Below are 24453 nucleotides of genomic sequence, written 5' to 3' on the forward strand. Positions count from 1 at the left end.
TTACAGCTGGCTTTTTTTTTTTTTTCCCTTTTCTTTTCTTGGTGATGCAACATTGGATTCAGATGGTTTGATATCCCCAAGACACCTCAGGGCATGGCCATCAGAGCAGAACCTCAACCACGCTGGGACAAGAAGAGAGAATGATGAGAAGCTCATCCGTGGAGACCATATCTGTTAAAACAGCCGTCTCTCACTGTGACTGGCTCTGCCTGGCTCACTAGGCTGTGCGTAACAGGGACGTGACCTGGATGTAACCCGAGGTTCCAAGACGCAGCCAGTACTAGTCCCCATCCTGACCCACCTCTGTCATCTGTTTTTCAGGAAAGAGCTGTGACCTCACACCACGGCCATCACACACAGTTCATGCAGTGTAGCCCCAGAGCTTGTTTCGCTGAGCACTACATCTCTGACAGAGGTGATTGCGGAGACTCTGGGTTGGCATGTTCTAGGCCAACAGTGTGGGGTTGTATGCCCTGGTGACACTCCTGCCTAGCTACTGCCTGTGCCCTGGTCTTCCTATGCTTCCGACCTCAGCCCTGAAGCTGGGTGGTTTGGTTGTGCCATCCTCTGCTCTTTCCGGTGTGATATCTTCTGGGCAGGGCACGAGTTGGCCACAGGGCCAGGCCCAAATGGGTGTCAGTCACACTGGAGGGAGGAGAGGAGCTCAGGCAGTGTCCTGTGGACTGAGACCCGGGACCCAGAAATCCCTGGGTCTCAGCTGGTGCGTGACTAGACTGCTCCTGGGAAAAGCGACTTGTTGCTGACCCCTTGAGGCCTTTGTGTGGTATTGCACCTACCTCACCAAGCCCAAACTCACTTTGCAGTAAGATCTGGCGAGTCAGCTCTTGCTTGGCACTGTCTCATCACAGCCACCCCCCCCCACACACACACACACTTAGTATCTGACTCCTAAAAAGTTAAAAGACGGGGGAAAAAACACTCAAACACAAGACATTTGGCATCAGGGGAAATGCAGACTCTGCAGGCAGAATCAATAAATGAAACCCCCCTTTTTTTCTAGGAGCAGGGGTCCTACTGTGTAGCCCAGGCTGGCCTGAAATCATTATACATACCAAGTTGGCTTAAACTCATAGAGATCTGGCTGCTTCTGTCTCGAAAGCGCTGGAACTAAAGGTATCAGCGCCATGCCTGACAGAAATGCAAGGCACACAGAGAAAGACCCCCGCAAAACAGACCAGGGGATCAGAAACGCACATAGCAAGGCACACACAGAGAAAGACCCCCGCAAAACAGACCAGGGGATCAGAAACGCACATAGCAAGGCACACAGAGAAAGACCCTCTGCAAAACAGACTGGGGGTGTGGGGCTTAGATGCCAAAGTCTAACCTTCTCCTGGAGGACTATTGTTTTTTTAAGGGCATACTAGGCTGGAATTGGGGACACCTTTCTCTCTTTAGGAAAAGCCTTGCATGCCTTTGTCTCAAGCTGCCAGGCCTTTTGTCTCAGGTCAGGAGGGCAAGGAAGAAGCCTGAAATCCTCTCTCTCTGTGCCTATCCCTGTCTGTCTGTCTGTCTGCCAGGGATCTAACTCCTGGTCCCTACCTTGTCCTATCATTTAGCTCTAAGACCCATAACTGGAAGAAGGCAGTGAGCTACATTTACCTCCCTTTATCCTTGTGAAGGGTGCTGGGTCAAAGCCTGCACAGAAACAAGATGAGATGAGACTGGGCCATGCATATAACCTGTCCTGGGGGGCGCCTCTGCTCCCAAGGTTCCTGGTTGGGGAGAAGAGGTGGATTCCAGCATTCCAGCCTTCATAAATTTTGGTCAGTGCCCATTCGTGGCACCACACTGGCTGGGCAGCCAATAGAGAGGCCTGTGGGTCAGGCCAGGGCCAGTATTTGTATAGATGATAGACACCTGATTCTAGCTACCTGAAGTGAAGAAACCTGTTAACCATTGGTGACTCAGTAGTGATCAAAGCAGCCCTATCCCAGGCAGTGGTGTGTGTGTGGTGGGGGCCGGTTCTCTACCTCACAGGAAGGTGTGAAGCAGCCCTTTGAGGACCAGGTGGAGCCACAGCCAGCCAGCAGCCTGTCCACACAGCACTCAACATTTGGGAAAGGCTGGTCAAATGGAGACTCTTAAAATGTGTGACATTTACAACTCCAGTCTCAGGTGCCACAGTGCTGCTCAGAGAAAAGGAAGCTCGGACAAAGAAAAACTGGTCACCAGAAGCAGACGCAGAAACAAAACATGTGATGGAAGAGTGGGTGATGCTTCGAGGCCTCTACCATGAATATGTAGCTAGCATGAATAACCCCAGGTGTGTGTGTGTGTCTGAGTCCAGGTGTGTGCGTGCATGTGTGTGTGTCTGAATCCAGGTGTGTGTGTGCGTGTGTGTGTGTCTGAATCCAGGTGTGTGTGTGTGCATGTGTATGTGTCTGAATCCAGGTGTGTGTGTGTGCATGTGTGTGTGTCTAAGTCCAGGTGTGTGTGTGTGCATGCTTGTGTGTCTGAGTCCAGGTGTGTGTGTGTGCATGTGTGTGTGTCTAAGTCCAGGTGTGTGTGTGTGCATGCGTGTGTGTCTGAGTCCAGGTGTGTGTGTGTGCATGTGTATGTGTCTGAATCCAGGTATGTGTGTGTGTGTGTCTAAGTCCAGGTGTGTGTGTGTGCATGTGTGTGTGTCTAAGTCCAGGTGTGTGTCTGAGCCCAGGTGTGTGTACATGCACACATGTCTGTGTTAGCATTCCTTCTGGGCTCTGCCCCATAGTTACCTGGCGACAGCCAGGTATGCCTGACTCAGTATAAAGGGGGCTGCTCAACCCCTCCTCTCTCTCTTACTCTCTTACCCTCTTCTCTGTCACGTCTCTCCCCATTTCCCTCCCCACTTCCACGTGTTCATGGCCAGCTTCTACTCCTCTTCTCTCTCTCTCTCTTTCTCTCTCTCTCTCTCTCTCTTTCTCTCTCTCTCTCCTCTGTCTCTCTCTCTCTCTCTCTCTTTCTTTCTTTCTTTCTTTCTCTCCTCTGTCTCTCTCTCCGTCTCTCTCTCTCTCTCTCTCTCTCTCTTTCTGTTTCTACTCCCTCAACTCACCTCCCCATGCCCTAAATAAACTATTCTATACTATATCCATATATGCATGCATGTGTATCTGAGTCCAGGCGTGTGTGTGCATGCATGTGTATCTGAGCCCAGGCGTGTGTGTGCATACATTTGTATCTGAGTCCAGGCATCTGTGTTTGCTTTCATGTGTGTCTGGGTGAGTCCAGGTGTATGTGTGGATGCACATGTGTCTGAGCCCAGGGCTCTATGCATGCTAAAGGCTCTGCTGCTGAGCTGTATCTATCCAGGAATTAATGAAATAAAAAAGAGCAATCTAAAGTGTAGTGAAAAAGCCAAAGGGAGACGGTGTTGGACTATCTAACCTGTGTGACTGGAAGCTTGGGAAGGACAAGCAGGACAAGGATGTTGAAAAGGACACAGTGCTTTGTCCAGTCATCACCAGAGAGGCTTCCTCCAGCAGCAGATGGGAGTGGATGCAGAGACCCACAGCCACACATTACACGGGGAGATCAGGTCTCCATAGGGTCCCTCCCTCAGAGCTCGGAAGTCCTGTGAGAGAGTGGGGTAAAGACTGTAGGAGTCAGAGGGGATGGAGAACACCAGGAGAACAGGGCCCACGGCGTCAGCTAAGCAATGCTCACGAGGACTCACAGAGACCGAAGCCGCAAGCCCAGAGCCTGCAGGAGTCTGCACCAGGCTGGCTGTCATGTGTTCTGGCCGTTTAGCTTGGTGTTTCTGTGGGGCTTTTTTTTTTGTCTGTTTGGTTGTTGTCTCTTGGAGGCCTGCTCTTTTCTGAAGGGAGTTTAGTTAGGGCTTTATTGCTGTGAACGGACACCATGACCAAGGCAACTCTTATAAGGACATTTAATTGTGGCTGGCTTACAGGTTCAGAGATTCAATCCATTATCATCAAGGTGGGAGCATGGCAGCATCTAGGCAGGCATGGTGCAGAAGGGGTTAAGAGTTCTATATTTTAGGCCGGGCGTGGTGTTGCATGCCTTTAATCCCAGCACTCGGGAAGCAGAGGCAGGTGGATTTCTGAGTTTGAGGCCAGCCTGGTCTACAAAGTGAGTTCCAGGACAGCCAGGGCTATACAGAGGAAACCCTGTCTCAAAAAACCAAAAAAAAAAAAAAAAAGAAAAAAGAAAAAAAAAAGAGTTCTATATCTTCATGTAAAAGCAACTAGGAGACTGGCTCCTACTTGGTTAGGAGGAGATTCACATTGCCCATCCTCACAGTGGCATACCTACTCCAACAAGGCCACACCTCCTAATAGTGCTACTTGCTAGGCTAAACGGATACAAACCATCACATTCCACTCCTTGGCCCCCCCATAGGTTTATTCAAACACATAAATCTATGGGGGACATACCTAAACATAGCATAATAAAAAAGTACACTTAGTCTAACTTCCAAAGCTCCATAGTCTATAGAAATCTCAATGATGTTAAAAATCCAAAGTTCAAAGTCTCTTCTGAGATCCATCTAATCAATCACTTAACTGTTATCCCCAAAGCAAGACAGGAAGCCAGCTGGGCAAACTCCAAGCTCTGCCTCTCCATGTCTGATAACAAAGTGGTCTTCAGATCTCCACTCCTTTTTCTCCTGAGCTGGTTCCACTTCCTGTTAGCAGCTTTTCTCAACAGCTAGCCCATGGCTCTGACATCTCAAACATCTTAGGTTCTCCAAGTCAACTTCAGCTTTATAGCTTCTTGTTCCAATGTCTTGGATCTCCACATGATCTTCTGGGCTTAGGTCTGCCCTGTGTAGCTCTCTAGGCTCTAGTTGACTCTACTCCATGCTGCTGCTATTTTTGGTGATCATCCCATGGTACTGGCATCTCCAATACACTGGGGTCTTTCAATGCAACTAGGCTTCACCAATAGCCTCTCAAAGGCTCTCTTCATGGTGCCTAACCTCAGCTCCTTTGCATGACCCCTTCAGTTCTAGGCCATCATCTGCAACTGAGGCTGCACCTTCATCAATAGCCTTTCCTGGCCGATTACAGTGCCAAGGCTCAGCTGGTTCTCATGACCCCTTCATGCCTTCAAAACCAGTACCACCTGGGTGATTCTTACGCATTATCAAGTCCAGCTGCAGCAGGAGGCACAACCTTGGCCATCTCCGTAACACAGCTTCCTTGTGCTCTCAGAAAACACTGCCCAGAACATTTCACCCCAGTGATTCTGGTCTCTTCTTAATCACCACTAATTTCTTAGCTCCAGCTAAACAGCATCAGTTGTTCCAGTAGTCCCTTCTGTTCTTGACTCTAAAGCCAGAGCCATGTGGCCAAAGCTGTCCACATCTGCTACTTGCTGGGACTGGAACATGGCCCCCTTGTTCTATGATGTTATCACCAGCTTTCTGTTTTCCAGCTCCTTCTCTGCCTAAGGTTGGCTGTCCTGGATCTTGCTCTGTAGATTAACCTTGAACTCAGAGATCTGCACGGCTCTATCTCCTGAATGCTGGATTAAAGGAGTGTACCACCAAGTCTGGATTTAAGTTTTCTTCACCTAGAACCTGCTCTGTTCCAGGCTGGCCTTGAACTCAGAGAGCTGCTTGTCTTTGCCTCCTGGGATTACAGACTTGTACTACCATGCCTGGACCTAAATTTAGCTGGGTGGGATTTTGCCCTAAGGTCACCACTCCCTTAGTTCAATATCCCTGAGCACAGGATTCAGCTCCATTTCACTTCTTGGTGCCCCTTTAATGCTCAAACCATGTAGTTTATATTTTTTCCTTTCTCAGCTTGCTACACTTGCTTAAAACACTCTTCACGAGACTTCACCAGAGAACAAAGTCCATGATGGGCGTTTCTGAGGCTTCCTTTGTCAATGCAATTAATCTGAGTCTCTTCACCTTAGCCTCAGGCAGACTCTTAGACAAGGGCAAAAAGTAGCCACATTCTTCACCAAAATACCACAAAAACAGTCTCTAGGGTACATACTGAAGTTCTTCTCCTCTGAAACCTCTTGGGCCATGTATGCACATTTCAAATCACTCTCAGTAACAAAGTCTTCCATATTCTTACTAAGATAGCCCATTAAGCCCCACTTAAAGCATTCCACTGCTTTCCAAATCCAAATTCCCCAAACCCGTATTCTTCCAAACAAAAGCATGGTCATGTCTATCACAGCATACCCCAGCCCCTGGTACCAATTTCTGTCTCAGGGTTTTACTACTGTGAACAGACACCATGACCAAGGCAAGTCTTATAAGGACAACATTTAATTGGGGCTGGCTTACAGGTTCAGAGGTTCAGTTCATTATCATCAAGGTGGGGGCATGGCAGCATCCAGGCAGGCATGATGCAGAAGGGGTTGAGAGTTCTATATCTTCATGTAAAGACTGCTAGAAGACTGGCTTCCAGGCAGCTAGGATGAGGGTCTCAAAGCCACACCCACAGTGACACACCTACTCCAACAAGGCCACACCTCCAAAGAGTGCCTTTACAAATCATCACAGGAGATAGAAAGGGAGTGGCTGGAGGGTAGAGGGAAGGGGAGGAGAGAGCTGGGAGGAGTGGAGGGAGGGAAAATTGTGGTCGGTATGTATTGTATGAAAGAATATATTTTCAATTAAAAAAAATGAGAAAGAATTCAAAATATTGTGCTTGCAGAAATGGCTCAGTGATTAAGATCACTTGCTGCTCTTCCAGAGGATCTGAATTTGGTTCCCAGCACCAAAGGCAGGGTGCCTGTAATGTCAGTTTGAAGAGATCCAATCTCCTCTGGTTCCTGAAGGTACCTGCACACATGCAACATACACTAACACACCCACACACATAAATTCAAATAAAAAAAATCTTCTAAAACCTTCAAATTACAGTTGCATTAGTTACTGTCCTCATTGCTGGACAAAATGCCCCACAAAAGCAACTTAAGGAATTGGGGGGGGGGGCTACTTTGGCTCACAGTTTCGGGGGACCGTTTGTCATGGTGGAGAAGTCATGGTGGTGGGGGTGTGAGGCAGCTTCACATAACAGTCACAGTCACGGCCGTGTGGAGAAAGCATCAACTTGGATCAACCCGGAGATTTCTTGCTTGCTCATTTTGGTGAATGTAAATAAATTTGAAAAACAACAACAACAACAACAAAAAAAAAACAGTCACAGTCACAAAGCAGAGAGCAATGAATGCTGGTCCTCAGCTCCCTTTCTCCTTTATGTAGGTTGGGATCCCAGTCAAGTGGTCTTCCTAACAAACTCCCCCCTCCCCAGTCTAGAAACATCCTCACACGCATGTGTGGGCCTGCCTCTCTACATGCTTCCGGGCTCTTCCAAGTGACGACATCCATCATCACAACAGTAAGGATCACAGTGATCCTCCAATCAAAGAGCCTCAGAGCAGCAGACGTTCAAGGCAAAGCATGCTGGGTAGATGGATTAAAAACTAGTCTGAGTCTTTAGGGATAGAGAAAAACACAACCTGGTGTCAGAGTCTACACACCAAGGGCAGGATAGACACCTCTCACGCGCAAAAGAACAATCCTGTTGGCCGAGATGTCTCTTTCCAGCGGAAATATCCTTCAAAAAATGAGAAGAGAACAATGATATTTTTAAGACAGAAGCTGAGAGAAGTTATCAACATACCCACTGGGCAAGAGATGTTGGGAGTGTTTTCAGACTAAAGGAGATGAAACCTCACAGAATCTCAGGTCTGAGCCAGGGATAGAAGCCCACCAGGTAACACAAGCATGTGCATAAATGTTAAGAAATCTTTTTTTCTTGTGCTTTAAATTGTTTTTGAAGAATGGCTTTAAAAACAAAAATAATGGTATTTTTAAAAATATAAATAAATGATATTAATTTTAAAAACAAAATTAACTCTGGTATCTGGGAATCACAGCAAATGCTCAAATACAAGAGAGAGCCTGTCCTGACTGAGGGCCTGCCCCGACTTCCCTGGACTATAAGCTGTAAAAGGAAACAAACCCTTCATTTCCCATGATGCTTTTGGTCACACAGTGTCTTATCAGAGCAATAGAAATCCCAACCAAGACAGGGACCACGACCCCTGGATCCTCCAAGGAAATGCTTAGTTTCAAGTGCTTGTGTTTGAGAAATAAAACATGTTTTAAATTCATGATTTACACATTTATCTTCAAATATTTTAAAAATTAACACAGATTAAAATTAAAATAGATAGAAGAAATAAAAGAATAGATTATCAGAAGCTACTATTATGATAGGAAATTGGTCTGTACCATAAAAATCAACAAGCTGCAGAGATATTACTTGAAAAGCTCAATAGAATTGATATCCCTAGACTTCTCAAAAAGACAGGAAGGAGGGAGGGAGGGAGGGAGAGAGGGAGAGAGGGAGAGAGGGAAAGAGAGACATCAGTACAGATCTTACAGACAGTCAGAAAGATTCAACAGCTTATGGAAAACAGCCAAGCCCCTCTAAAGTTGCTATTCATCAAACTGGGCACAAGCACAAATAGATTATCTAAATGGAATTGTATCTATTGAAGAATTAGAGTTAAAGGTTAAATTGCATTTATTTGTTTACGTAGTGTGGGGGACATACATGTCATTGGGCATACTGTGGTGGGAGTCAGTTCTTTCCTTCTGCCATGTTGGTCCTATGGCTCCGACTCAGTTGTTAGGCTTGGCAGCAAGCACCTCTACTCAAAGAGCGAAGAAACAAACACAATTTCTGAAGAGACCTCCAGGCCCCAAAGACCTTGTTGATGGATTCAGCTTAACATCCGATCCAAGGGAAGAGCTAATATTCACCTTATACAGAATGTATCAAGGACTCCAGGAAGCAGATGTTACACTTCATGTATCTACTGTTACCCTAAAGGCAATTCTAACCACATCATGAAAACACCCATAGAACTTTAGGCTAATATATTACATGAACATAGAGACTTTTGCAAAATATTATTAATGAGTCAAATCTGGTCATGTATGTGGTAGATAATAATAATCAAGTCTGGCTTTTTCAAATGCAAGGGTAGTTTGATGTTTAAAAATCAACATCGAGCCGGGTGTGGTGGCACACACCTTTAATCCCAGCACTCGGGAGGCAGAGGCAGGCGAATTTCTGAGTTCGAGGCCAGCCTGGTCTACAAAGTGAGTTCCAGGATAGCCAGGGCTACACAGAGAAACCCTGTCTGGAAAAAACAAAAAACAAAACAAAACAAAAAACAACATTCTTCACCATATTCCCACCAAAGGAGACTAGTCGTGAGCTATTTTGCATAGGTGGAGAAAAGGCATTCCATATAACCCAGCAACTGTTAATAATGAAAATCTCAGCGATATGTAAACAGAAGGGAATCCTGATGAGGGCAGGCATAGTTAACATCAAATAATGATGAAAGGTGTTCTTAGGCCCTAGACAAGACCAAGATGTCCACTGGCCATTTCTGACTAGAGGGGTTTGTAGCTGTTACAACATGATAAAGCAAGTGTAAGATAGTTCTTCCCCATCCCCCATGCCCTGAATGCATCGGGGATGACTTTGAACCCTTCCCCCAGACTCTCCAGTTTCAACTTCTCTCCTCCCTCCCCCTACATTGAACTCACCCATCTCACACATGGCATTGTTCTTAGGCTTTCTTGTACATGTGCCCATAAAGTCTGTGTTCTTGCTTAGACTATTTTAGAACTCTGTAGGTGATACCAGACAGAAAATATCTGCACATAAGCTCTTTGCTGGTTGAATCCTGGCAGAACACAGGTAGCCAATGGTCAACTATTCTGGGATGCTGCCAAGCTGGTTTCTCAGAACTGTATGGCCAACTGATCACTGCTTCCCCTTTCCTACCACCCTCCCATGGTGTCTTAGTCAGGGTTTCTGTTCCTGGACAAAACGTCATGACCAAGAAGCAAGTTGGGGAGGAAAGGGTTTATTCAGCTTACATTTCCACATTGCTGTTCATCACTGAAAGAAGTCAGGACTGGAACTCAAGCAGATCAGGGAGCAGGAGCTGACGCAGAGGCCATGGAGGGATGTTCTTTACTGGCTTGCTTCAACTGGCTTGCTCAGCCTGCTCTCTTATAGAACCCAAGATTACCAGCCCAGAGATGGCACCACCCACAAAGGGCCTTTCCTGCTTGATCACTAATTGAGAAAAATGCCTTACAGCTGGATCTCATGGGAGCATTTCCCCAACTGAAGCTCCTTTCTCCGTGATAACTCCAGCCTGTGTCAAGTTGACACTAGCCAGTACACATGGTCTCCATCTTCCACCTTCTTCTTCACACTTCCTCTTCTCGTATGTCCCTCCACCATCTCCTCTGCCCTTCTTTATCCTTCTGACTGTGTATCTCAAGGTATTGCTGATTAGTTTCTGGGTAGCTTGGGCTTTGAGGGGTGCAGGGATCCTCCAGAGAGGATTGAATGGTTTGCTAGGGGAACAAGACCAAGGGTCAGCAGACCCCTGATGACCTGGCATAAACCCTGTAGGCACACAGCACCACTAGAATTCTGGCGCTGGCCCGAACTCCTTTCTTATAGCAGGACTGGGTGGTACACACTGGGGGTGGGGTCAAGACCCCGTTTTTTGTGCAATGAATCCTCCATTGAAGATGTTCAGCTTTCCACAGACACACAGTTTTGAAGTAAAGCATATTGGTCATCTTGGGCATTCCCTTCTACCCCCTTGCAGTCCAGCCTGCTCCTCCCCATGGTGACTGTCCACATACTGCCCTTTTCAGAGGGTCAGCTGAATGGCATTGGCCCTTCCTTCAACTCAGCATCATGGGAGATTCAGCCACACTGCGGTGACCCACACTTGCTCCATTCCATGGGAGAAGAGGAAACTACAAATAATACCACCAGTGAGATAGCTTTGTATGCTACTACCAAATGGCCAAAGTCATAGCACTGACAAAACCAAGGCTGATGAGGGTGCGGGCCAGTAGAGACTCCTATGGGACTGTGAAAGGTAGTGTGGTCCCTGGTTGAGCTAAGGCCAGAATCTCTGGAGGCCTGAAGGGATGGTAGTAACTTTGCCTGCTCTTGAGCACCAGGTCCCCGTCACTAGCCACACCCCCTCCCCTCCCCATATATTTGTGGCCATCAGTCATGTGAAGGCAAGGCCCCAAAACCCTCCACATGCAAAGGACGGTACCTGTAGTCCTATAGGCTCAAGACAGATCTCCATTTTAATGAGGTCCCTAAAGGCCCGGTAAGCTTTCCTTCCCAGCCAATCCTCCCTGCAAAGGGTATTTAACCTCAGACCCACCCTGAGAAGTGGGTATGGTTTTACTCATCCACTTTCTGCATGACAATAAATGCCTTAAAACCATGGACTGCCTCTTTTCATTGGGACCCACCATAGAGAGCCCTGGAGAAGGCCTTTGCCTATAGAGCTGCTGTCTAGTCTCCTATAGAAAGCTTCTCTGAACTCCCAGCTATGAGTGCCACCAAGCCCAAGCCTGCCACTGCACATCAAGCCAAGGACTGTCCCTGTGGGACCAGCTGAAGTCTCCTCACCCCACTTCCCAGCCCTGGGCCAGCTTCAGTCCGCGGGTTCTCACTCTGTCCTCAGCTCTTCCGTGGCTCCCAGCAGCTCCTGGATGTCCAAGAGCCTGAGAACCAGATGGCCTCAGTCTCATCGCAGGCCTGGGGACTCCTGAACCAGCTTCGGCTGTCCTGCACCTCAGACTGAGCTTCCCGACCCCAGGAGCAGTGTCCCGGGGGCTTCCTTATGGCCCAACACCCACCTGGAGACAGTGTGGGGTAAGTGCAGTCAACTCTTGCATTCTGGCTCCATGAGTGGGCCGTATCTTGTGGTGGCACAGACACAGGACCCCCAAACCTGGCAGACTCCCATGCTACAGATGAAAGCCAGTCTATGCAGCTGTGATGGGAAGCATCTGTCCATCGTTTGATCTAACAGTTGTGACTCCCATTATTTACCCAATGGTGTTGGAAACGGCCACCCATGTAAAACCCTGTTCTCAAGGGTTTATGTTATTATTATTTATAATTGCCTACAGGGGAGGCAGCCAAGGTGTCCTTCAACAGGTGGGAGGCTGAGTAAACTGTGGAGTATCCCAGTGTGGAATATCATTCATTGCTCAAAAGATATGCGTTGTCAATCTATGAGAAAATACCAGGGAATCTTAAGTGTGTGCTGCTAAGTACAAGAGGCCAGGGCTTGGCTGCATGCTGTGTGAACGGCACACTGTGACGATCTGAAAAGGTGGAATTATAGAGGAAAATGAAAAGGCCAGTGTCGCCAGAGATTACGGAGAGGAATTGCTATAGTGTTCCCAGAAAGCATGGCCCTGAGATAGTTGTTGGAGTCCACAGGCCTTACATTAGCAGCAGAACCACACAGTAAGTACAGGTGACATTGTGGCAGTGTTTGTCCATGTTTGTAACAAACCAGTCACTGATAGGTCTTAGATCCATCCTAGGGACTGCTCAGGGGCCTGGGTATGAGCTAAACATCTCTTATTTCTGAACAACTTTGTTGTGAGCCTAAAATGGCTCTAAAAGTATTAATTCCTGGGTCTGGAGAGATGGCACAGTGTTTAAGAGCACTTGTTCTTGCAGAGGACCTGAGTTCAATTCGTAGTAGTGCAGAGCTTCGGGGTCATGCACACACAGTACAGTGCACTGCAGAGCCTAAGGTCATGCACACACAGCACACTGTACTACAGAGCCTGCGGTCATGGTCATGCACACATACCACACTGTACTGCAGAGCCTGGGGTCATGCACACACAGTACGGTGCAGTGCAGAGCTTTGGGGTCATGTACACAGCACAGTGCACTACAGAGCCCGAGGTCATGGTCATGCACACACAGCACACTGCACTGCAGAGCCTGGGATCATGCACACACAGCACACTGCACTGCAGAGCCTGGGATCATGCACACACAGCACACNAGCACACTGCACTGCAGAGCCTGGGATCATGCACACACAGCACACTGCACTGCAGAGCCTGGGATCATGCACACACAGCACACTGCACTGCAGAGTTTTGGCTGAAGAATTTGCATTGAAAACCCTGATTCCGCTCTGGCTTTCTGGGGTAGGGTTAGGAATACAGGAGCTACAAAACCTACCTAGGGTCTGCTCCCTCCACCAGGTCATGGGTGCTCCGGCCCCTCTGCAAGGCCATTGGCACGACCTTGGATCTGTGGAATCTGGTTCTAGCCTCCTCTGCCCTTCGCTTTTGGAGTAGGTGGAGTTGTGGAATGGCCTTGTCCAGCCTGGCAGGAAGATGTGAGGTTTTTCTCCAGCAGGGCTGCAGTCTAGGCTCATGGCTGGGGACCCCTAATGTCTCAGAGCCCATTGGGCAATCTACATAGCAAGCCTTTGCTTTCTCCACTGCAGAAAGACACAGCCCTAGTCCTGGCTATTGTACCCCAAAGCATGACACAGCTTGTGCAGTGGAAAACTTTTGCTGCATGAGAAATAAGGCTTAAGGCTCCCTAAAATAGCTTCCCTGCAAATGGCCAGCAGTTCCTTGGCCCAGAGGGGAGCCGAAGGGGAATGAAAAGCCCCTCTCTTCCCAGAAAACAGATTCTTCTTTGACACATTTTTTTTTCTCCTCTTAATGCCCCATCCCCCTTTTCCAAAATGGGGCCTTTTTCCTCAGTCTTTTATGTGGGGACTGGGCTGTGAGAAGACAAAGTCCACTTGTCAGCAATCTTCTGTCAGCCCCTGTTCCCGTTCCCTCTGGGGTTCTCTCAACAATAAAGCCATTATCGGCCCCTCTCAGATTCCATTGAGTTTTCCTCTCTCTCCAGGGCTAATGAGGAGCAAGGCTGCCAGGTTGGACAAAATGGGACAGTTTTCACTCCACTGGAGCCCCAGCGTGGTGAGCTCTGGGAAGCACCATTATGGGGGATCTGTGGGTCACTATCATGCCAATTGGGAGAGAGAGGCACTTTTGGGGGTGTGGTCTTCAGTTAGCTTTGAGATTCACGGTGAACGGAAATGTACTTCCCAAGAGCGTTTCAAGCCACCCTGGGCTTCAGGATCCTGGGCAAGCTCCAAAGCTGACCATCCAGGCTTAAGATCTCACTGGCAGTTCATCAATCACAGTGGGGAGGAAACAACCTGAGACAGCGCCACCCACGCCCGCTGCACTCCATTTGAGTGTGTTAAGAAAACATAAGGGTTCGGCACCCCTGATTTGGGTTGAGGATCTTATGCCAAGATCAACTTCCATTTCTTCTTTTCTAGAAGCCTCAAGGAACTACTGATGAGGGAACCTCAGAGCCCTGCTCCTGGAGATATGATTCAGAGCCTGTCCTGGCCCCTGGGAGAGATTTTGGAAATCCCGAGAGTTGGAGAATCACTGTTTAGGGAAGGTTCAAAGAGCAAACCATTCACCCCTCCACCCATCCATCCATTCACTCATCTACCCACCTATCCATCCATATCCATCCATCCACCCACTGATCAACTCACCTATCCACCCATCCATCCACCTACCCATACATTCATCCATCTATCACCCATCCATCCACCTATCCATCCATCTATGACCTATTCACCCATCCATCCATCATCTATCCATCTACCTACCTATCTACCCATCCATCTATCCATCCATCCACCTACCATTTATCCTCTCATCCACTCACCTACCCATCCATATATACATCCATCCTCAACCTGTCCTTCCACCCACCCATCCAGCCATCCATCTACCCATCCACCTATCCAGTTATCCATCCATCCACCCACCTACCCAGCCAGCCAGCCAGCCATCTACCCATCCACCCATCCATCCATCCATCCATCCACTCCTCCACTGCCCTGACCATTCCATCCCTTCACCTACCATCTATTCATTCATGCCCTACCATCATTCATTCCCCACCCAGGTATCCACCGGTGCAGTAGCCCTTCCCTGTCTGTATCTAGGCTGCTATAGGCACTAAGAGCTGCATGGAGGACCCTCTTCAAGAGTAGAGGATGCCATGAGTCAGGAGGTCCTTTCTGTCTTGAGGCCCAATCACCTGCAAGTACTTCTAAGCTGTTGCTTAGAGTCTAGATACCTGTCTTGTGTCCAACAGTGTATTGGTGTAACACTTGGGGAAGGATGGTGACTTGGTGGGTTGGGATGGGAGGTGGGAGGCTCATGTGTCTGATGGAAGAGGAAAAGCCAAAGGTGAGGTCAGTGGCTGGAGTGAGTGTGAAAGCAGCTGGATATACAAGGTAGGGAAAAGTACACAGAAGGCAAATAGTGTTGGGAGGTCAAAGGGCAGCTCCAGATGTCATGCATGTTCAAGGTCAGTTTCATTAGCCCAGGCCACTCAATATAGGGACTTTTAAATAGGCAACATTATTTACGTGTGTATGTGTATGAGTGTGTGCACACCATGGCATATGTGTGGAGGTTAAAGGAAAACTTGAGGTAGTCAACTCTCTCCTGCTATCCCGTGGCTCCCTAGGGATCAAGCACCTTTACCTCTGAGCTTTTTCAGCAGCCCTAAACAAGTTCTCTTAAGAGGTCACCCTGGATAGCTGCTGGAAGGCAGACCTGCAACCTTGGTTTTGCATCAAAAGCATTTACTGCTTGGCACTATTGCCCCAAACCAGCCAGACTTGCTTTGGAAGAAAAGAGAGAATGGGTAACTTGCCTGGGGCAAGGAGGAGCCAAGAGCCCAGGAGAAAACCAGAGCCCCTGGGCAGAGATGGATGGTGGCCTTTGTGACTGTTCACCAGAGATGCGAGCTCGCCCCTGCCTTACAAGGTGCAGAGGGAGGAGGAGCAGGAGTGTGGAGCATGCCACGTGGACTTGGGACAGCTTCACTTAGACCTTTGGCACTTACCTTTGCAGGTTAGTCCATCCCAAGGCTTCTCTACCAGGGCGAATCAAGTTGGGGATCAGACTGTGGAGAAGGCAGACTGCAGGGGAATATCCCTGGGCCTCCATAAGAGAGGCATTCTGGGTGAGGCCAGAGAGCCACCTGCTTCCCAGTAGCCCTAGGGTTTTTGCTCTACTCATTCATCTGCTGGAGCAGCTCCAGGCCTAGCACCCAGGGTGTGTGCCCGAGTGGAAAGGGTGGCTTTGTATAGTGCTCAGACCCACTAAGTCTAAGCTTGGGGGGGGGGTGTCACAGCCCTCCTATCCTCCAGAGGCCAGGGGTTCCCTTAATGAAGCTTGCAGGCGCCGAGGCTTAGAAAAACACACAGATTTATTGCATATCAATCTTGTGTATAAATTCATTGTAGCATTGGAAAGATTACATTTGGTATCCAGTCAGTCCTATTCTACAGCATTGACCTCAAAGCCAGGCCCTCCTGGCTTTTACCTCACAGAAACCTCTACACAAGTACATTTGTCTTTGCCATAAGCCTCAGAATGAGATCTGCAAAAAAAAAAAAAAAAAAATCACATTCGACTATTCTCAAGCCGCGTCTTCTCGATTCACGATTCTCTCACGGCGATTTCCATAGTCACCAGGAACTGTGGTCCATTTTTTTTTTTCTTTTTATCTTTTTCTTGTGGGCATTTTGGGACTCCTGACCTTGACTTAGACCTAATCACATATTCAATAAGTGCATCTACGGGATTTTCCTCATCATAAGAATTTCACAAACAGACACAATAATGACCGCTAAACACGAGCCATGCACAGCTTTATCAACACAACAGCAATTTACAGGGAAGGGGGCAGGGCAGACACCAGCCCCCTCCTTAATGGTTTTTTAATTTTCTTTTTTAGCGTTATATGGAAACCAGACGTTTACATTTGATTCCTTTCTCAACACTATATAGTTCTAAAAGAAAAAAAAAACCAACAACAACAAAAACAGAAACAGAAACAGAAACAGAAACAAACTGAATCCGATCTGAATGTAACAATGGCAACTCTCATACGGGGTGGAGATTCTCACGGGTGTCAGGGATATATATATATATTTATATTTATATTTATATACTATTGGTTCAAAGTATATACACACAGCACACATGCACACGCATACACCACACATACATGCACACACACACACATCACGCACCCCCACACGCACAGGCTTTAAGTTACGTATTCTGACACCAGGGCCCCCCTTCCCCCACACTGAAGAGAGTAGCTGCGCTGTGGGAGGCACTGAGGAAACCCCCAGCTTCCCCCAGTTGCAAGGGGGTCGATCGCACATCTAGAGACTCAACCTTTCCCCTCCTAGAAGTGAGGATGTGAATTGGTGACAGACAGACAATGGCTGGAATGGTGGGGGAAGTGACCTTGTCTGGGGAGAATTCAAGAATGTCTTGTCACAGTATCGCTCAGGGCTAGGGACAGTTTTCATGGCTTTCGATACCCGGCTGATCTCCGTGGACAGGGGTGTCCCAGTGTCCACCGGCAGGAGGGAGCGCTGTCTGTCTCAGGCCTCCCCACCCTCCTGTCCCAGCAACAGCACGGAGGCCTTTTTTTCCCTACCTTGAACGGCACAGTGAAGAGCTCAGTAGGTCTCAGTCACTTGGGCAGGGACAGGGACCATGATCCAGTGCTTTGAGCTTCGAGTCTAAAACGCGTGATATGTATTTAAGCAAGTGCTTCACAAACACTCACTGTGGAGGCAGATGAGGGAGAGGAAGCCAAGAGCTCTGGGTCTGGACCCTGGGAGGCAGAGGGACCAGGTCGGTCTGGGTCCGGGTAGATCACCTGCTCTCCCCGGCCTTGGAGAGTAGGGCCCCACAGGCTTGGCCATGTTGTGCTCGCCCATTACTGAGGCTTACACCCTGGGTTTGCACTCATGCAGGATCTACCTTCCTGCAGGACAGTGAAGCCCCGCGTTTCCTACCCGATCATCCTAGGTGTGGCAGCAATGACAGGGCCTAAGTGTGGCCTTGCCTGGGGCTGAAGGGAATGCAAGCTAGGCGGCCTCCCGATGAATTTCTATTTGGGGAGGCAAGTGCAAAACAATGGAAAGTATCATTGGGAAACAATCGTGGCTGAACATCTGCCCTGCCTCTCTGTCCTGCGCAGCAACAGGCAAGAGAGCCAAGTTAATGGTCTGGTTCTCCAGTGGCCAAGACCTTTGAACTCACACCTGGTCCAGCTCCCTGACCCTGAGAGGGTCTCCTGTACCTGATCTGATGCTTGCTTGAGCCAGCTGGGCACTGTTAAGACTGCAGAGACACCAGGTGGGCAGAGCTCACTGGTTGAGGGCAATGCAGAGTAGAGGCAGAATGTCTAGAACTCAGTGCAGAAAATCAAGTGCTGTCTTTGTTAGGGGTGGCAAGCAAGGACGGAGTCCATCAAATTCCAAGTGCTGGGCCCAAGGGGATGACTGTCCAGGAGAACCTGAGTTTGGAATCATCACTTTGTCCGGGGCAAAGCATTTAACTCAACACAGCTGAGACTCTTGGGTTAGAGGTGGACAGGGGTTGGGTGTGCCAGAGGATGAGAAGGGAACCTTTAGCTGCTCTGCTGCTGTCAAAAAGGTCCACAGAGGTCCCCATCCAGATAGACTCCCCGTCCTGGAGAGAGAAATTCACACCGCGGAAAAAAAAGCACACACCTTGCTCTTTCTGAGAAGAAAGCATATAATTTGGGGTTTACAAAAGTGGGGCATGTATATCTGAGGTTGAACTTACTTACACAGGACTAGCTCCCACCTAGAGGAAACTGGAATTCTCAAGCCGAGGCCCAGCCCGGCCCGCCATGGAGATGATGTCACAAACCCGTGAGAAGCGTGAGCAGTTAGACCTACAAATCCTTACCACTGGACCATGGCAAGTTCCTCTGCAGAGTGTCCCTGCTGCCTCAGGCCGTCCAGTGTGCACATGAGCGTGTGCTTCTGAGCACGACACAGGACCGTTCCGTGCTGTGTCACTGAGATTCACCGCGACCTGCAGGGGAATGGTGTCTTCTGGGCTAGCCCCGTCATGGATCCCAGAACAGCCTTAGCAAATATAAAACATCAGTGTTTGGATGCTTAAGTTGCTCCCAGAGAGAACAACTGACGGGCCCGTGGCGTGACACGCATGCTCCGAGTTTGCGGACGCTGACACATCTCTTGTAGTTTTGAATGACAACCCAGGCGGTCTCTGTCCCCTCTTATCTTGTTGGGATATGCCTTTTTTTTTTCCTCCTTCCAAACAATAAAATAAATAGAACACTTGTCTTAAAATGTAACTGAAACTCAAATTTAACAAAATCATATGATTGTCTGGTAAGTGGGCAGTGGTGACCGTGGAACTCCTGGAGGGAGGGACACAGGGGTATTTGGCACATTAACAACCGCCCCGCTCCCTGGGTACCGATCACACAGCACACAACCTTATCACACGGTTTTGGTCCTTCACTACATACTTATATTAACATCATTTCTTCAGAATAAGTTGTCCAATGACAAAAAAATACTGTTAAGGAAGAAATAAAATAAGGAAAGAAACGAATTAGAAAAAAATTACAAGTTATATACAGATTAAGGTAAATTCCATCAGGAAAAGAAATTATTTGAAATTGGCCCCTATGGGATAATTTAAAGCCCATCAAAGCAGAGAAGTAGACACGTTCCGACCGTCCCAAAGGAGTGAGGCATCCAGTCTTGGGGTCTGTACTGTCTCTGTTCTTTGCTGTGGCAGGTCCCCTGGATCTTCCTTCTGTTCCCATCCTCACCTCACCAGGAACCCACACAAAGAGCAGAAGTGGCGACTGCGTGGTTGATCTGGAGTCTTAGGCACAGGTAGTGCTTGGTGTCCTGGAGTGGAGGAGCAGGTGGACAGGCTTCCCACACTCAGTGGCTGCAGGGCGGGCATCAGACTGCCAGGGTTGGGGAGGGTAGAAGGCTGGAGGCCTCCACATGGCCCAGAGCCCTGCCTTCAGAAGAGTAGCAGTCAAGGCCAGCGCTGCGGCCACTGAAGGGAAAGACCCTCAGGTGTCCAGCATGGAAGACCTGAGCCACTGGCTCCCGACTTCCCCATACAATTGGGGGGGTCTTGGGTGGGACCCGTGGATTCCTCTGCAGAGCACACAGGGCAAGGGGACCTCTCTCTCCTGGCCTCCCTCCGCAAACCTGCAGCCAGGCACCATGTCCAAGAATTCTTGTGTAGTCAGCCTCTGACTTAGCAGAGTGGCTCCATGCCCCTTATCCCGTGTCGGGCACACTGGAATCACCTTGGCTTATACAAACACGTCAGAGATAGAAAAAAAAAAATCTCCATTATCTACATTATAAAGGGCACACCCGAGCCGCGCTCGATGTCCCGGCAGGTGTGGGTTTGCCAATAAGCTGAAATTCCAAAGCAATGCAAAATTACTTTTAAAAAACATTTTGCAAGTCTTTTTTTTTTTTTTTTTTGATTTTTAAAAAATACTGTCTATTTTTTTTTAAAACCCACATGCTTAAATAGACTCTATAGTCAACAAGATTACCAAAAGGGTTAATCATGTGATTCTCGTTATAAAAATCATTCACGAGGTCTCTCTCTCTCCATAGCACTTGCCCACGTCTTTCCGATTTCCTCTTTCACACCATGCAGTTGCCCGGATGTGGCCAACTGGCTCCTGCTGGGATAGAGACTCCACCCTTGCCCACGAGTTTTCTGATCCATGGCTCCTGTGAGCAGCTCCTGGGTGGCCATGCACCGCACCCACTGCAGATCGTGTCCTTGAGGCCAGTTCTGAGAGGTGATGAAGGCCGGCGGCTACTCGAGGGGCCTTTGGGTTCTGAGTTTCATTGGAGAAGCTGGACTTTGAGCCATGGCGGCTGGGGCTGGAAGCACAGTCGAGGCAAAGTGAAGGTGTCGGGGGGTGGGGGCTGCTCCCTGGCCCCTTCTCCATCTCCCGCAGCTGGTACCCTGGCTTTGGACTCTGGCCCTGGGGCCTCCAGGACCTCAGAGGTGGTTGATGGGGTTAAAGGCTCCGGACTCTGACGAGGGTCCTGTGATGTTCAACCAAGCATCCAGTGAGCTCTGGGAGGGGGCGTGGAGAGGAGTGTCTTCAGAGAGGGACAGCATCATTGCATATGCCTGGGGGACACAGCACACACAGGGACAGGTGAGGGGCATCCCAGATAGGTAGGCCTGAGCCTTGCCTCACCAGCTGTCCCCAACCTGTCCAGCTCTGCCCCTGCCCTCGCCTCCCCCACCCTGCCCAGTCTAGATAGAGAAAGGGAAGCAAAGGCACTAGAGAGGCTCGGACTCCACTGGCTCGGGAGAGGGAGACAGGAGTACATGAGAGAAGAGGGGACCTCTCCTGCCCAGAGTGACACCAGGACACAAAACAGTAGTCCCTCCAGAGGCCTCTGTGCCCACGGGGATCCCATGACCTCTTGGGATGCTCCCCTGCAACTGCATCTCCACCTCCCCTGGAACCCTTGGTTTCACTGCCTAGCGACTGGCACAAACTGATGAACGGGTGCCTGCTATGGGACATGCTGGGGGTTGGCAGGAGTTAGTCCTAATTCTGTGCTAGTGAGACTGCCACTGTCTAGTGGGCAGGAGGCCTGGTTGTGGGGGGACGCTGAATGACTGTGGTGGGCTGCTGTTTGGAGCAGAGTGGGTAGTGTCTCTGAGCTGTTGCAATTCTAAGGTAATCTGCTGTGTTTGCTGGTCTGGGACAATCATGGGGCATCCTCCTGCCTCAAGCTCAGGACAGGAGGTGCCAGGACTGAGGGCTGAGCGCAGCATAGTATGTGAGTTACAGGTGGGCACTGGGGATGCCCAGTATGGATCCCCTCTACCTTTGAGCAAACACTAGACAGAATTAATTAGAGACGGAGACAGACACGCAGACGGATTGGGGTGAAGATATTTAGGTGGTGCTGGGAAGGCTGGAATGAGAGCCAAGCCCCTTTTGATGTCCCAACAAGGGGGTCTAGAGTCCTGCAGCCACTGTCCCTGAGATGCGAACACAGGGAGTGCCCAGGACAACCCGCAAGGACCCCGTGTTAGCTCCAGCTTAGAAGCCAGGGCCACCTGATGGAGACTTTTCCTAAAACAGCAGGGCAGTCACCCATCCTGGCTCAGACCAGAGACGGGGAGACCCAGAAGCTGGAGGGAACAGAACCTGATGGAGATACTCCCGACTGGGGGTGGGATAGGAAAGCCGGGAAAACAGCCCTCACTCATGATGCGAGAGCTACCTCACATTTATCCGTCTTCCAAGCCCCATCTGCTCTACCAGGCTGCTGCTGGAGGCTCACAGCTATGGGTTGTCTCTTCAGACAATGAAGTGGGCATGGGGGGCGGGCTGTGGATCTGAATGTCCTCCAGCCATGGGATAGCTACAGCCAGAGTTCTCAGGTATCCTATGGTGAGGAGGCATGGTGGCTGCCTGCTGTCTAAGTCAAGTGGGAATGGGAGGAGGGACGAGGGCTCTGCTGGGTACCTACCTGGTTCTTAGCCTGCCTGTACAGGGTTTGTTTTAAAACCTCAGAATCTAAGGTGGAATTAAGCACATCTTTAACTTCAAATGCTTCCTCAGCTGCTCTGCGGAGATCCAGCCCCTTCCCAAAGGTCGGCGTCGGCTCCAAAGCTAACAGGCCGCCTCCTCGCTCCTCAACACACCTGCGCCAAGGACCAGGGAGAGGGGCCTGGGGTCAGCTCTTTGGCCACTGGTGGCATCTCTCTGGTGCTTCATGGCTGGTCCCCGTGCCCGCATGCATGCCACGGGTCTCCACGAGCCACATGCACAAGGAGACAGACACACTGACACACAGACACCTAGATGGGAAGCCACACAGATGTAGGAGAGTGGACAGGCGGCGAGCAGGAAGGATGAGTGGGTGCACACGTCACAGGCAGCAGGCAAGCTGGGCTTAGGGTTATGGAGAAGGCTTTCATCTTCTGAGGCTCTGGGCAGCTTTGAAAGGGTCCTGGCTGCCCTACCCACCTACCCACCCCCAGGACCAAGGGGCTGGGGAAAAAAAATGCTGGCTCCAGGGGGCCAGCCCAGGGCATCTCAAATGCTGGGAGTGTTAACCATTGCTGAAAGTAACTGGTAAACAGTTAGGACGTAAGAAGTGGCTCTGACCTGGCCAACTTCTAAAATCATGGGTGCTGGGCTACAGCTCCGCCAGAGGCTGGACCCTGTTGCCCCAAGTGGATGTGGACAGCTGCACAACAGAGCCAGACTCCAGAGTCAGGGTCAGCAGAGCGCACCCTTCCCTTCCTTTTCCCCACTGGAAGCTTCTGGACACCCTACAGGGAGCAGAGACCCAGGGTCCTGAACTTTGGCTAGCTTCACACTAAGCCTTGTGGTAGTAGCACCTGCTGGGCGGAGGTGAGACCGGGCTGGAGGAGATGGCTCCTGAATGGTCACCCTGTACTCAGGTCCTCCCTCCCAGCCCATCCCCCGGCACTCGGCCACGCCCACCTCCGGGTATGGTCAAAGCCCATGGTCAGGCTGGGTGGTTCCTCATCCTCTTCATCTTCATAGACTCCTTGGGGCTCAGGTGTGGGGGACACCGTGTCCTCCTGTGACTTCCCGGCTAAGCTGTCATCATCCTCTTCCTCCAGCTCCTCCTCTTCCTCCTCCTCTACGTCCTCCTGCTTTGCACTGGCTGAGCCTGGACATGGTGGGTTGCTGTCCAGGTCTTGGATCTCAGACCTGTAATGACAGGTGACGAAATTGGCCATGTTCAGGGGGCCTTCCTTCTCACTAAAAGTGGCTATCCCCGTTTGCCTTCCTGGCCCTCCAAAAGGAGCTGGCATCCGTGGTTACTAAAATGAGGTTACAGGTCCAAAGTCAACTGTCCCCTCCCTCAGTCCCCAAGGGGTGAGAGTTACGGAGAAAGCAGGAAAATGCAGAAGAGACGGAGACATCTCTCCTGAGGGAGAGATGGGATTCGGGGTGGGGTCCCTGAGGAGTGGACACCAGGCCACTTGGATGCTACACACATATGCCCTTAGGACACTGGTGTGAGAGAACGTTCAGATCCCATCCCACCCAGGACTCTGTGATACCCATCTGTGCTTGCACCGCCCAAGGTTGCAGAACCTGGGGAGTGAGGGCTGGGTTTAGGCTGCTGCTGCTGCTAACAGGACACATGGTCAGGGTGGGCTGGCATCAGGGAATGTTGGTTTGGGCTCGCAGCCCAGGCTCTAACTCAAGAGCCCCTGGGGTCTCTACAACCTCCACAGGTCTCTGACATTTTCTTAATGTCTTTGAGTCTCTCAGACCTTGGTCCTTTGTCCTCAGGGTGTGGTGTGTGTATGTGTGTTTCCCCCTTTCCCTTCTCTTTCCTTCTCCCCTCCCACTTCTCCCTCCCTCCCCTCCTCTTTATCTCTCTCTTACACACACACAGTGTCTATGAGTATAATCATATGTATATACACTGAGGTCAAAGGTCAACCACCCGTGTCTTCCTTGGTCATTATCCACCATGAGGGTCTCTCACTGGCCTGGGCTCACTCATTTAGCTAGTAGACTGGGTGGCCAGCAAGTCCCAGGGGTATCTGACCTGCATTACCAGCACTGGGCATGTGGTGTATATGTTCTGCTGTGCTTAGTCTCCTCTTGTCTCCTCCCCTCCCCTCCC

At 49.8% G+C, this 24453-nt stretch overlaps 1 protein-coding gene across 8 annotated transcripts in view; it reads right to left on the bottom strand.

The window, feature by feature from the left end:
* Window positions 1-16168: 16168 nt before the first annotated feature.
* The window catches only part of Prdm16 (PR/SET domain 16), a 320311-nt gene continuing 312026 nt past the window's right edge, over window positions 16169-24453 (bottom strand). For 7 of the 8 annotated variants that reach the window (XM_029540251.1, XM_029540250.1, XM_029540249.1 and 4 more), the window contains 3 exons: window positions 23289-23522; window positions 22306-22480; window positions 16169-20941 (listed from right to left, as the gene is read on the bottom strand). In XM_029540251.1, coding sequence (XP_029396111.1) covers window positions 20807-20941; window positions 22306-22480; window positions 23289-23522 — 544 coding nt within the window. In that variant the 3' untranslated portion in view covers window positions 16169-20806. The remainder of the gene's footprint in view (window positions 20942-22305; window positions 22481-23288; window positions 23523-24453) is intronic. The other variant, XM_029540252.1, reaches the window with a different exon arrangement.

The sequence above is a fragment of the Mus pahari genome, chromosome 6 (assembly GCF_900095145.1).
Source record: "Mus pahari chromosome 6, PAHARI_EIJ_v1.1, whole genome shotgun sequence".
In the NCBI taxonomy this organism is placed as follows: Eukaryota; Metazoa; Chordata; class Mammalia; order Rodentia; family Muridae; genus Mus; species Mus pahari.